At 42.7% G+C, this 11,857-nt stretch overlaps 1 protein-coding gene across 1 annotated transcript in view; it reads right to left on the reverse strand.

Annotated features, from left to right (window-relative positions):
- LOC107082918 (protein NLRC3-like) overlaps window positions 1–11,474 on the reverse strand; it is a 13,934-nt gene extending 2,460 nt beyond the window's left edge. Inside the window, exons 1-8 of the mRNA XM_015371815.1 lie at window positions 11,434–11,474; window positions 9,564–9,677; window positions 9,146–9,202; window positions 7,161–7,236; window positions 6,777–7,005; window positions 4,833–6,627; window positions 4,513–4,686; window positions 2,644–2,817 (exon numbers count right to left, since the gene is read on the reverse strand). Of these exons, the coding sequence (XP_015227301.1) occupies window positions 2,644–2,817; window positions 4,513–4,686; window positions 4,833–6,627; window positions 6,777–7,005; window positions 7,161–7,236; window positions 9,146–9,202; window positions 9,564–9,677; window positions 11,434–11,474 (2,660 nt within the window). The remainder of the gene's footprint in view (window positions 1–2,643; window positions 2,818–4,512; window positions 4,687–4,832; window positions 6,628–6,776; window positions 7,006–7,160; window positions 7,237–9,145; window positions 9,203–9,563; window positions 9,678–11,433) is intronic.
- Between the last annotated feature and the right edge of the window lie 383 nt (window positions 11,475–11,857).

Below are 11,857 nucleotides of genomic sequence, written 5' to 3' on the forward strand. Positions count from 1 at the left end.
ACCCCGCGGCAGACCCCCGGAGCGTCGGCTTCGCCGCCGACCCCGTGGCAGACCCCCAGAGTGTCAGCTTCGCCTCCGACCCGGCAGCCAGCCACCTAAGACTCTGCTCCGTTGCCGGATCCTCAGCCGGTCTCCAGAACCTCTGCCATGCCTCCGGCCCGGCAGTGGTCCCCCTAAGATGCTGCTTCATCTCCAGCCCTGCAGTAGGCCTCCGGAGTGTCAGCCTCGCCTTCTGCCCCGTGGTCGGCCTCCTGAGCATCTGTCTCCCCTCTGGCCCAGCGGCAGGCCCCCTGAGAATCGGCCTCGCCTCCGTCCCAACGACCGACCTCCAGAACATCTGCTATGCCTCCGGCCCCGCTGCCGGTCCCACGACCGGCCACCTGAGACGTTGCCCAAGAAATCGTCTGGGATTTCTTTGGTTTTCATCCAACGTAAGTGGATCGTTTTTTGTTCTGGACTCTGTTTTTGCTTTTGTCCTCCTGGCCTGTTTCTCCCTTCGCCCACTCTGGGTGGGTTGTTTTTTGTTTTCTGGACTCTGTTTTTTGTTGTTCCTGGCCCTCCTTGCCTTAGTGCCCCCTCCGCCCACCCTGGGTGGGTTGTTTTTTGTTTATTTTTTGCACTTTTTCAGGGGACGTCTGGAATCCGCCCTTGAGGGGGGGGCTCTGTTGGGATCCTCAGGCTTGCCTACCAGAGGGCGCCGAGGATCCTCTTCTGCTCTTTGTTATTTTCTCTTAGACTGGAGTTGCTGTTGGGATCTGGAGCTTTACCACCTTCCTCCAGCAGAGTGCGCCGTGGGTCTCCTGGAGCTGGAATCTTCCAGCACACCTGTTATGCATCTACTCATCAGGAGACTTCCCCTTTATAAGCTCCTGCCAGACCTTGCTTCCACGCCGCAGTGTTGATCTTAGTTTGGTTAGCTACCTGAGCCTCTGTTACTGATAGAATCTTAGTTGTCTCAAGTGTGAGATCAGATTCTAATCTCTCCTTTGTCTGTGCCTCACAGGAAACCTGTCGCTAGTCTGAAGCTCTGGGTGAGCCTAACCTGCTAATCTGCCCTGGTGAGCCAACCTGAAGATTCCTATGTGGAATTAACCTGAAGACTTCTATGTGGAGTTTACCTGAAGATTCCTATGTGGAATCAGCCTGAAGAATCCTATGTGGATATTCCCTGTTGTTCTCTGCAATGAGCAGGAAGCTCAGATCAAGGTCTGCCATGCTAAGCCTGAAGCTAGACGCTTAGCTATTCATGAACTCTGCTAACCAACAGTCTCCGGTCCCAGTCAAAACTTCAGTGAACCAGTCTCAGAACTTGTTTATGATCTCGTGTTCAGAACTTTTAATAAACCTTTTAACTTTTTCCCAGCCTCCTCTGTGTGTGTTCTGCATATGGGCTTGATCCATCGTGACAGAACACTGCGGCCATACACAAAGCCCAGCAGATCACCTCCGTCGTTGGTTTGAGGAACGGGACGCTCAGATCCATGGACATGCGCAAACCCTCCGTGAGCAAAATCAAATGCTTGTAACAGATGCCAGCTACATGGGCGATGCTATCGCCACGTCAGCGGCACGCCCCGTTCCGGATTCACTTCCGTCTCCTAGGTCACCAGCAGTGACGTCACTTCCTAGTCAAGATAATAATCTTCCTTTCTGGTCAAAACCCAGCCCGTCGTTTTCTGCACTCAGCCCTTCTCTGCCTGAGAGATTTTCCGGCAATCCAAGTAAGCTCAGGAGATTTCTGTTTCAGTGTCAGTTATTTTTTGAATTTTATGAGTCTAGTTTCCTGTATGATATGAGTAGGATATCTTTTGTCGTGTCTTTCCTGTCCGGAAAAGCCCTTGAATGGGCAGAGACCAGATTTCCTTTTAAAACTAGAGTTAACTGTACTTATGAGAATTTCGTCCAGGATTTTGAAAGGACTTTTAACCAAGCCTCTAATAATTCCATCGTTTTTAGTGGACTTCTAGAAACTAAACAGGGAGATAGATCCGTTGCCGAGTTTTCTTCAGATTTCCAGATTAAAGCAGCCGCTTCCGGGTGGAACGAGTCTGCACTTAAGACCGCGTTTCTCCTTGCTCTAAATGAACCTGTCAGAAACGAGCTAACCTTTTTCGTTGAGCCAGCTAACCTTGAGGACCTCATTGAGCTTGCTATAGGGCTGGACATTGAACTGCAAACTAGACCCNTACACTGGCGCCACCGGGCCCTCTGACCACCATCAGTAGACAATGCAGGTGAAGTGTCTTGCCCAAGGAATCAACGACACTGAAAGTCGAAGTCGGGGCTTGAACCCTCAATCCTTCGATTTCAGGGCTCCTGGACTCCTACATCCAACGCCACTGATACTATATATCACACTAACCAGACATGATATCCTAGAAGATTCTTTCCAGAACTTTGATCTGATAGCACTGTTATTCAGGAATACGCATTTTATGATTATATGACGTTAATGAAGATGGAGCAGTCTTTGCATATTTGAGCTCCAAAAAATATTAATTTCTTAGATTGAACACACTTCGCAAATATTTCTCATCTTTGAAAAAGGCAATGTTTATGGATTTGTTTGAGGGAAATTATGTCTTTTGTTGTGAGGTAAACAGAGTGTGGATGCATAGTACTTGTCTTCAGGTAACTCCATACCTCAGAGATTCTAGTCTCCAGTGTGGATCCTTAAGTCCAGCAAACAACAGCTTGCCTCCTGAGTCTCCAGGATGATTGTAACTCAGGTCCAACTCTTTCAGGTGGGAGGGGTTGGAGCTTAGTGCCATGGCCAGATGAGCAGAGCCTTCATCTGAGATCAGACAGCCTGACAAGCTGAAAACACCCAAATTAACACACAGTTAACGGATATGTTGTATTGAGGACAAATTAAATACAAGAAATCTAAATAAACTGTACATGAGGGTGCCAGTTTTGAAAAAAACAAAACAAAAAACATTAAGACGTGGTATTTAATTTTAGGATAAAAGACTCACAACTTTATTTCTATATAGTATATGGTTCTATACATATATATCTATACCAGCAAAACCTCCTCAAACTCAGGAACCAAGTCCAGTGGATTGTTTTTTTTATTTTTCTTGGAATGAATATGACCTGATGACTGAGAATCTTCACCAGCATATTGGCCTTAAAAGGAAATTCAGAACACTGATGTTAAAAGGAGAATGCTACTTCATCTTGTGGGAGCCCTGTTGGGATCCTCAGGCTTGCCCACCAGAGGGCGCCGAGGATCATTTTCTGCTCTTTGTTATTTTCTCTTAGACTGGAGTTACTGTTGGGATCTGGAGCTTTACCACCTTCCTCCAGCAGAGTGCGCCGTGGGTCTCCTGGAGCTGGAATCTTCCAGCACACCTGTTATGCATCTACTCATCAGGAGACTTCCCTTTTATAAGCTCCTGCCAGACCTTGCTTCCACGCCGCAGTGTTGATCTTAGTTTGGTTAGCTACCTGAGCCTCTGTTACTGATAGAATCTTAGTTGTCTCAAGTGTGAGATCAGATTCTAATCTCTCCTTTGTCTGTGCCTCACAGGAAACCTGTCGCTAGTCTGAAGCTCTGGGTGAGCCTAACCTGCTAATCTGCCCTGGTGAGCCAACCTGAAGATTCCTATGTGGATTTAACCTGAAGACTTCTATGTGGAGTTTACCTGAAGATTCCTATGTGGAATCAGCCTGAAGAATCCTATGTGGATATTCCCTGTTGTTCTCTGCAATGAGCAGGAAGCTCAGATCAAGGTCTGCCATGCTAAGCCTGAAGCTAGACGCTTAGCTACTCATGAACTCTGCTAACCAACAGTCTCCGGTCCCAGTCAAAACTTCAGTGAACCAGTCTCAGAACTTGTTTATGATCTCGTGTTCAGAACTTTTAATAAACCTTTGAACTTTTTCCCAGCCTCCTCCGTGTGTGTTCTGCATATGGGCTTGCTCCTTTGATCCATCATGACAAGCCCACAGGATGGATCCTACGTCATTCTCTCGCTATGAACTGAACTTGTAAACTTGGTCAATAACTGATGTTCATTAGCTTCCTCTGTTGGATTTACATGGTCACTAACCTGTTTCCTCTCCTGCAGAGTTTCCTGCCTTAGATGCCATAGCTGCTGCTACTGCAGAATCAAAGATTATTAATTTTTAAATAAACGCTTTTTGAATAATCCCACTGTCTGTCTTGCCTGAATACAGGATCCTTCTGTTCTGAATCGTGACAGGAAGCTGAAGTCTTCCATGCATTAACTTTGTTGTTCCTAGGAATTGTGTCTTTTAAGATGCTTTTCATGGAATTACCCATAAAATGTATTAAAATCATGAAATAGTGTTAATATAATGCAATGAGTTGGAACAAATATATCTGAGGTTAAGGAGGGTGTGAATAAAGTATTCACTCTATTATCCACCGCTGGCCTACTTGCTAAAAATATATTTTACTGCGGATGTTATGGAAAGAATTGTAGTTTATTGTGGTCTAACAAATGGGACAAAAAGAAAGTCACATTCATGTCTGAGATTTACCAGAGGCTCTCCAGTTTACAGTTTGGACTCTCCAATCCAGCAGACAGAAGCTTGACTCCAGAATCATGCAGGTTGTTGTTACTCAAGTCCAGTTGTTTGAGATTGCAGGACTGAGATCTCAGAGCTGAGGACAGTGCTTCACAGCTTCTCTCTGAGAGGTTACAATCACTCAGTCTGCAGGAAGAGGAGATATGTCAATATGCACATATTACTCTTTGTAATATTCTGAAACAGTGCTTAAAATGTGGAAATATTTTAAAAAAGATTCCTTGCCATTAATCTTCAAATATATTGAAATTGTTTTTTCATTGTGTGCTTACATTGCTTTGTTTGAGACTTTAACCACAGGCATTAGCCTCAAAAGGACCTCTTCCTGAGCAGCATATTTCTTCAGGTCAAATACATCCAGATCTTTTCCTGATGATAGTAAGATGAAGATCAGAGCTGACCACTGAGCAGGTGAAAGTTCATCGGTGCATAGACTGCTTGAAATCAGAGCTTTTTGGATCTCCTTGATTAGAGAACGATCATTTAGTTCATTCAGACAGTGGAAAAGATTGATGCTTTTATCTGCAGACACATTCTCACTGATCTTCGCTTTGATGTACTCTGCTATTTTAGGATTGCCTTCTGGACTTTCTGTCTGTGTCAGCAGGCCATGTAGGAGACTCTGATTGGTCTGCATTGAAAGCCCCAAGAGAAAACGGAGGAACAAGTCCAGGTGTCCATTTGGGCTCTCTAAGGCTTGGTCAACAGCTACCTGATGAAGATTAAGCCTTTTCTGCTTCTTTTTAAAAGCTGATGATAACTTTAAGGTTTGTCTTTTTTCACTAATTAGGTTCACACCAGACTTTTCGAATGTCAGATGAACATGAAGAGCAGCAAGAAACTCTTGAACACTCAGATGGACAAAGCAGAATAGCTTCTCCTGGTACAGCCCTCTCTCCTCTCTAAAGATCTGTGTGAACACTCCTGAGTACATTGAGGCTGCTTTGATATCAATTCCACACTCTCTTAAGTCTGATTCATAAAAGATTAGGTTTCCCTTCTGCAGCTGATTAAAAGCTAGTTTTCCCAGAGACTCAATCATCTTCCTGCTCTCAGGACTCCAGTGTGGATCTGTTTCAGCTCCTTCATCATACTTGATCTTCTTCACTTTGGTCTGAACCACCAGGAAGTGGATATACATCTCAGTCAGAGTGTTGGGCAGCTCTCCTCCTTCTCTGGTTTCCAACACATCCTCCAGAACTGTAGCAGTGATCCAACAGAAGATGGGAATGTGACACATTATCTGGATGCTTTTTGAGGTATTTATGTGGGATATTATTCTGCTGGCCTGCTCTTCGTCTTGGAATCTCTTCCTGAAATACTCTTCTTTCTGTGAATTAGTGAACCCTCTCACCTCCGTCACCATGCTAACATAGTCAGAAGAGATCTGATTGGCTGCTGCAGGCCGTGTGGTTATCCAGAGCAGAGCAGATGGAAGCAATTTCCCCCTGATCAGGTTTGTCAGCAGAACATCCATTGAGGTGGACTCTGTAACATCATTTAGGACCTTGTTGTTGTGGAAGTCCAGAGGAAGTCGACTCTCATCCAGACCATCAAGAATGAAGAGAACCTGGAAGTCTTCAAAGCTGCTGATTCCTTTGGTTTCAGTAAAGAAGTGATGAACAAGTTCCACCAAGCTGAACTTTTTCTCTCTCAGCACATTCAGCTCTCTGAAGGTGAATGGAAATATGAACTGGATGTTCTGGTGGGCTTTGCCTTCAGCCCAGTCCAGAGTGAACTTCTGGGTTAAGACTGTTTTCCCAATGCCAGCCACTCCCTTAGTCATCAATATCCTAATTGGCCCATCTCCTCCAGGTGGGACTTTAAAGATGTCTTCTTGTCTGATGGTTGTTTCTGGTCTGTGTGATTTCCTGGATGCTGTTTCAATTTGTCTGACCTCATGTTCATTATTAACCTCTCCAGACCCTCCCTCTGTTATGTAGAGTTCTGTGTAGATCTGGTTCAGAAGAGTTGGACTTCCAGCTTTTGTGATGCCCTCAAAGACACACTGGAACCTCTTCTTCAGACCAGATTTAAGTTTATGTTGATACACTGCAGCAATATATTCTAAATAAACAAATAGAAATATGAAATTAGTAAGGGAACATAATCTTCTAGACCTGATTTTTGAGATTGAGTGTGATTTCATTTATCCAGACATTGGTTAAGAGTGTGATTCATCCAATCATGTTTTATCTTTCTTTAAATTCACTTACTGCTTTGCAGATAGTCAGCCAGTTCCTGGTGTTTCATTCTCCTCAGAAAGGTCAGTGTGATCTTGATCAATGCTTCTCTGCTACTCATTATGTGCTCTTCATCCTCACCTTCTGACACCTCACCCTCATCTGTTCCACTCTCTGTGCATTGTAGGTCATCTGGACGCAATACCTTCTGCATCTTCTTGAGCTCGTTCCTCACAAAAGAAACAATGTTATCCTCCAGCAGCTGGAACAGAACATTAAATGAAGAACAAATAAGTGTGAAATCATGAAGCCAAACATCAGAACAATGTTGAATGGAGTTCTGGTCTACTGGTCTACAAAGTGCAGCATGGAGACAACTAAAAAGAACAGAAAAGTAGTTTTTGTACATGTACTGACCATAAATATGGAATCCAACTGGGTTTGATGCTGCAGGGCAGATAATTTGGGAAACTGTGAGCTCTGCTCGTCCTTTCTGTTCAGAATTCATATAAAAAGTACTCAGGCTCTTCCTTAAGGATAAACACATGCATGTCCAAACACAGATAATTATATCCATTCTACACAGAGATCAACACAAGGTCATTGTTAGAGCTTCTCTTGCACCATATCAAGCTGATATTTTTTAAATTACTTCAATATCTGTTCTCCATCTTGTTCTAAAGTATGATTTAAGATGCTTTCCATCTGTCCTTCAGTCACATAAAAATCCTGCTTGCTGTAACCCACTACAAAATAAGTAATACAAAAGAAGCTGAAAATATTAGATGTTGACTTAATGTCCTCCAACTTTTTTCTTTTATTCCTTTATTTCTTCTATGTATATTCTAATTTAAACAAACTAGCCCAGAAGTTTTTAAAAAACTTACATTAAACTTCTTGATTTGCATTTTTTTGCATTAGCTGTGCTTGAAAAGAGCGGATTGTTCCTCTCGTTTGTGTTAAACTTTGTTCTTAGATAACATTCTCTTGATGAAATCGTCTGTACTTGAAGTGCTAATCAGTCCTAGTGCAAGATATTGCCAAAGCTATAACTAGTTCTTATCTCAAAGAATTTATGACTTTCACTGGATATTTTAAGACAATTCATAATTTAATTGAAACACTAGTTGGAATAAGAATGGCAAATATCACTGCTTAAACAGAGGTGAGGATTAATCATTTTATTTGTTGTCAAGCAATTCCAAATAGTTTCATATTGTATAAAGAGCTGAAAAGAGGCAAGCTTAGTCTTCTGAAAATAAAATGTTCCAGACAGAGCTAGCTAAAGAGATGCTGCAGTTTGGGGTCAGCTCTTCCCTTTCATCCCCACCAGCATCACAGCATGCGCCCTTTATGTCAAAAAGAAAGTTTTTTGATGCTGCAGGTTTCTGTCACTGTCGTTACGTGCATGCTTGGTGTGAGGGATTGCTGCTGAGTCAATGAGTTCATGCAATCAGCTGGTTTTCTTTAGATAGAAACTTTGAACCAACCATACTGTATGATCTGGTTGTGTTGTCTCTCTAATGTGTATTGAGATGACATATGTTGTGAACTGGTGCTATATAAATAAAATTGTGCCATGATGAATATAATTCAGGGTGAATTTAATTCGTTTTTTTGTATTCTGGTGGAATCTCCCAAGTGATAGCTTTCCTTGGATACCAAAGTATCCTAAAGTACCTAATAAAATATATTATTAGTTACTGGTAAAAAAAAAAAAAAAAACACTTAGGTTTTTGCATAACAAATTTGCATAGAACATTTTAGGGCTCAGGAGGTTTCTTTGAAGGGCACAAACTCTTACTTTTCTCTTGTTAGAGGAGTATTGTGACATAATTTATTTACATGCCTCTACTTCTCTACTTAAAAGACAGCATACAATGCTGGATTACAACCAACTTGTTAACATTTGGGTCATTTACTTCTAGATCTGGCAAAAAATTACTTTTAATTATTACCAAAACAAATAAAGAATCGGGTAAATCATTTCTTTCAATGCTCTTCATCACTGGGACAAGTTTCAAAATACTCTTAGGCTACGTTTACACTGCAGGCCCTAATGTTCAATTCCGATTTTTTTGTGAAATCCGATTTTCTTGCGTTGCCGTTCACATTTCCAAATATATGCGACTTGTTTATGATCTCCTGTGAGAACTGCAGTCATTCAACGCAAGTGTCCTGCATGCACAGTAGAGGACGCAATGACATCACAGGCCAGCATGCTCTGTGTTTACGAAAGTAAACATGGGTGGTAGCGCCGAAGCACATCTAGCGATCTTTCGTAATCATAAAAACACAATCTTTTCAAGACGGTTTAAGATAAATACTGCTCTCCGCATCATCTTCTGCCATGGTTGTTGTTTTTCTTGACACTTTTTCATAGCAAGAACCAGAAAAGTTACCTTTGTCGGGTAGTAATCGCGTTCAGTCCATTAATAGGTCGGATGAATGTGATCTGGCTGTTCAGACACAGGTTGCATTTAAAAAGATCAGATTTAGGACCACATAGCCAAGTGGCCTGGATCGCATTGGAAAAAAATCTGATCGGTGTTGTTCAGACTGCCATTTGGGTCACTTCAGGCTGCAGTGTGAACGTAGACTTAGTTTTAAGAAACTTAATTTAGGTGCTTTGGATCCGAGTCTATGCAACCGCTATTGTTATAAAAAATATCCATCACTCATAGCCTTACATATCAACATAGATTACTTGAACACATTAATGAGAGATCACATTATTAAATACTGTTGGGATAAAAGCCATTTTAAAAGAAAGCCATTTTTAAAAGATTTTCAGAGTTACAACAGTTAGATACAACTCACCTTTCTGCTGCTAAAGGTTTGGCTGCTTTAAATTTAAGGGGAAGATCCTTGGACCAGTCACTGTTAAATGACACATTGCTGGGTTCAGGTTTAGTTTTGTGTTTCTCAGGCACCCTGGAAGAGAAAAGCTGTTGTTTAGAAATTTTAAGTAACATAAACACTAAAACAACCAAAAACAACATATCAGATGCAAACTTGCTAAAAATAGCTCTTCTAATATTTCTGATCTTATATTGGTGACATCCTTCTGCCTCCTTTTTCCTGGTGGTCTTATCTGATGTTCTTCCATGGGCCTACAATCTTTGGCAACAAGCCTTTATAGCGAGCCTCTGTCAGGTGTAGCCTCTCCCCTCCCTGACACTGTTTCCACTGCAGACTTATCAGATCTTCTTCTGTCCTCCCTCGATCCTCCACAATCAGCCTCTATTAGAGCTAATTTGTGTTTTTGTAATAGGTTATCTTAGTATTCATAAATCACAATGACTCAAACCAAGTGTATAATCCGCTGAGAGTACTGTCTGAATGTCTACATATGTAGCTTCTAAGCTAATTTCCCCCTTCTAAGATAGCAGAGATCGTCGCTAGGCTTGCACTCAGATATGTGACATATCTGTGGCTATTTCATTAATTAAAGTTCTGAATAAAGCAGTTTAAGAGAACATTTCAGCCTCTGACTCAGGTTTTGGCCTATTGGCCAAACGGCAGTGACTCTCCTAAAGACTTCATCATTCTGCTTGGGGAATTCAGTTCCCATGTGGAAAAGTCCTTTCTTCTGTGGGAATGGACAGTGACACCTGCGATAATGTGATTGGGAGGAGTGGACCCTAGCTCTCTTCGTCCTCTGGCATGGGAGCTGGCTCGGAGCTCGTCTGCCTGGCTGTGTGTTTCCTGGACTGGGCCGCCTTTTACAGCTGCTTTTTTGTGTCTCTGCTTCTGTCTCCTTGAACCCCAGTCCGCCTCAGCAGATGGCCGCTCACACTGAGCCTGGTTCTGTTGGAGGTTCCTTCTTGTTAAAAGGGAGTTTTTCCTCTCCACTGTCACTACAAGCATGCTTAGTGTGAGGGATTGTATTTGAGTCAATGAGTCAATTCAATCAACTGGTTACCTTAGATAGAAAACTTTGTATCAATTTGACTGTATGATCTGGTTCAGCTGTAAAGTGCCTTGAGATGACATGTGTTGTGAATTTGGCGCTATATAAATAAACTGAATTTAATTGAAATTGAATTGTTTCAGCCCATTGTCAAGTATGTTTTTACCCTGAGCTCTGAGAGTGCTTCTGCTACACACCAGGGAGGCTGGGGACATGGACTCTGATAGGACCATGATCTCTGCCTTTAATGTTGAATAGCCCGTAGCTTTTTGTCGTAAAGTCTGTAGTGCCTGTGAAGGCTGCAGCCCCCGAACATGGTGGTGGACCCTGGCTGTACGGGGTGCTATAAAGCTGAATTAGGAGTCCTATATCCGAATCCTCAGGCAGGAAACACTATCATGAGGCCAAGTGTGCTGGAGATCATGGAGAAAGATTATTAGTCAGCCTCAAATTGATTCTGGCAAGCCATCCAGTGACTTTGGAGTGGGAACCAGTGCTTTACTAACCCTGTTTTTATTACAAGTGGAGAGCTGCTGACCCAGAATGAATACCTTGAGGATCTCCTCAAACAGGCCTTCTGTGGTGTAAGAAAAGATGGGGCGTGTGGTGGAAAAACTTTAGGTCTGGATGAGATTTGCCCTAAGTGTCCGAAGTCGCTGGAGGTTGTCAGGTATTAATGGCTGTCATGCCTCTTAAACATTACATTGTGGGCAAGAGAGGATAGAGCTAGAATGCAAACCTCCAAATTTACCAGTTGGTCTATATTCCTACCCTCACCTATGGTCATAAAATCTGAAAGGGTAGCCAGGCACTTCCATTGAGATACAGTAGTAGCCATTTAAAATTTCCCCACTTTCCTTGATGGGCCCTTGGCTGGAACCCCTTCAATTCCTTTTAAAACATCAATCTCTATACAAAACTATTCTTCCTGTCATGATTTTGTCAACATTAAGATCTAAAGAGAAGCGTCATCTCCTGGTCAGACCATGTAATGCAGTGAAAGGCTGGAGTCAGAGTAAAAAAATATGGGAGAGGTGGTCACTCCAGTGGCTGGAAGTTGGAGGGGATTTCACTGGGAATTGGAGGGAATTGGGCTGCCATTCTGCTGGCGTAGGGCCATTTTGAATGGCTGCTACTGTAGGATCAGAAGCTTGGGCAATCCTGGAGAGAATTTGGAATAGAGCCACATCATGGGGAGTCA

The sequence above is a fragment of the Cyprinodon variegatus genome, unplaced genomic scaffold (genome assembly GCF_000732505.1).
Source record: "Cyprinodon variegatus isolate N-32 unplaced genomic scaffold, C_variegatus-1.0 Scaffold65, whole genome shotgun sequence".
In the NCBI taxonomy this organism is placed as follows: domain Eukaryota; kingdom Metazoa; phylum Chordata; class Actinopteri; order Cyprinodontiformes; family Cyprinodontidae; genus Cyprinodon; species Cyprinodon variegatus.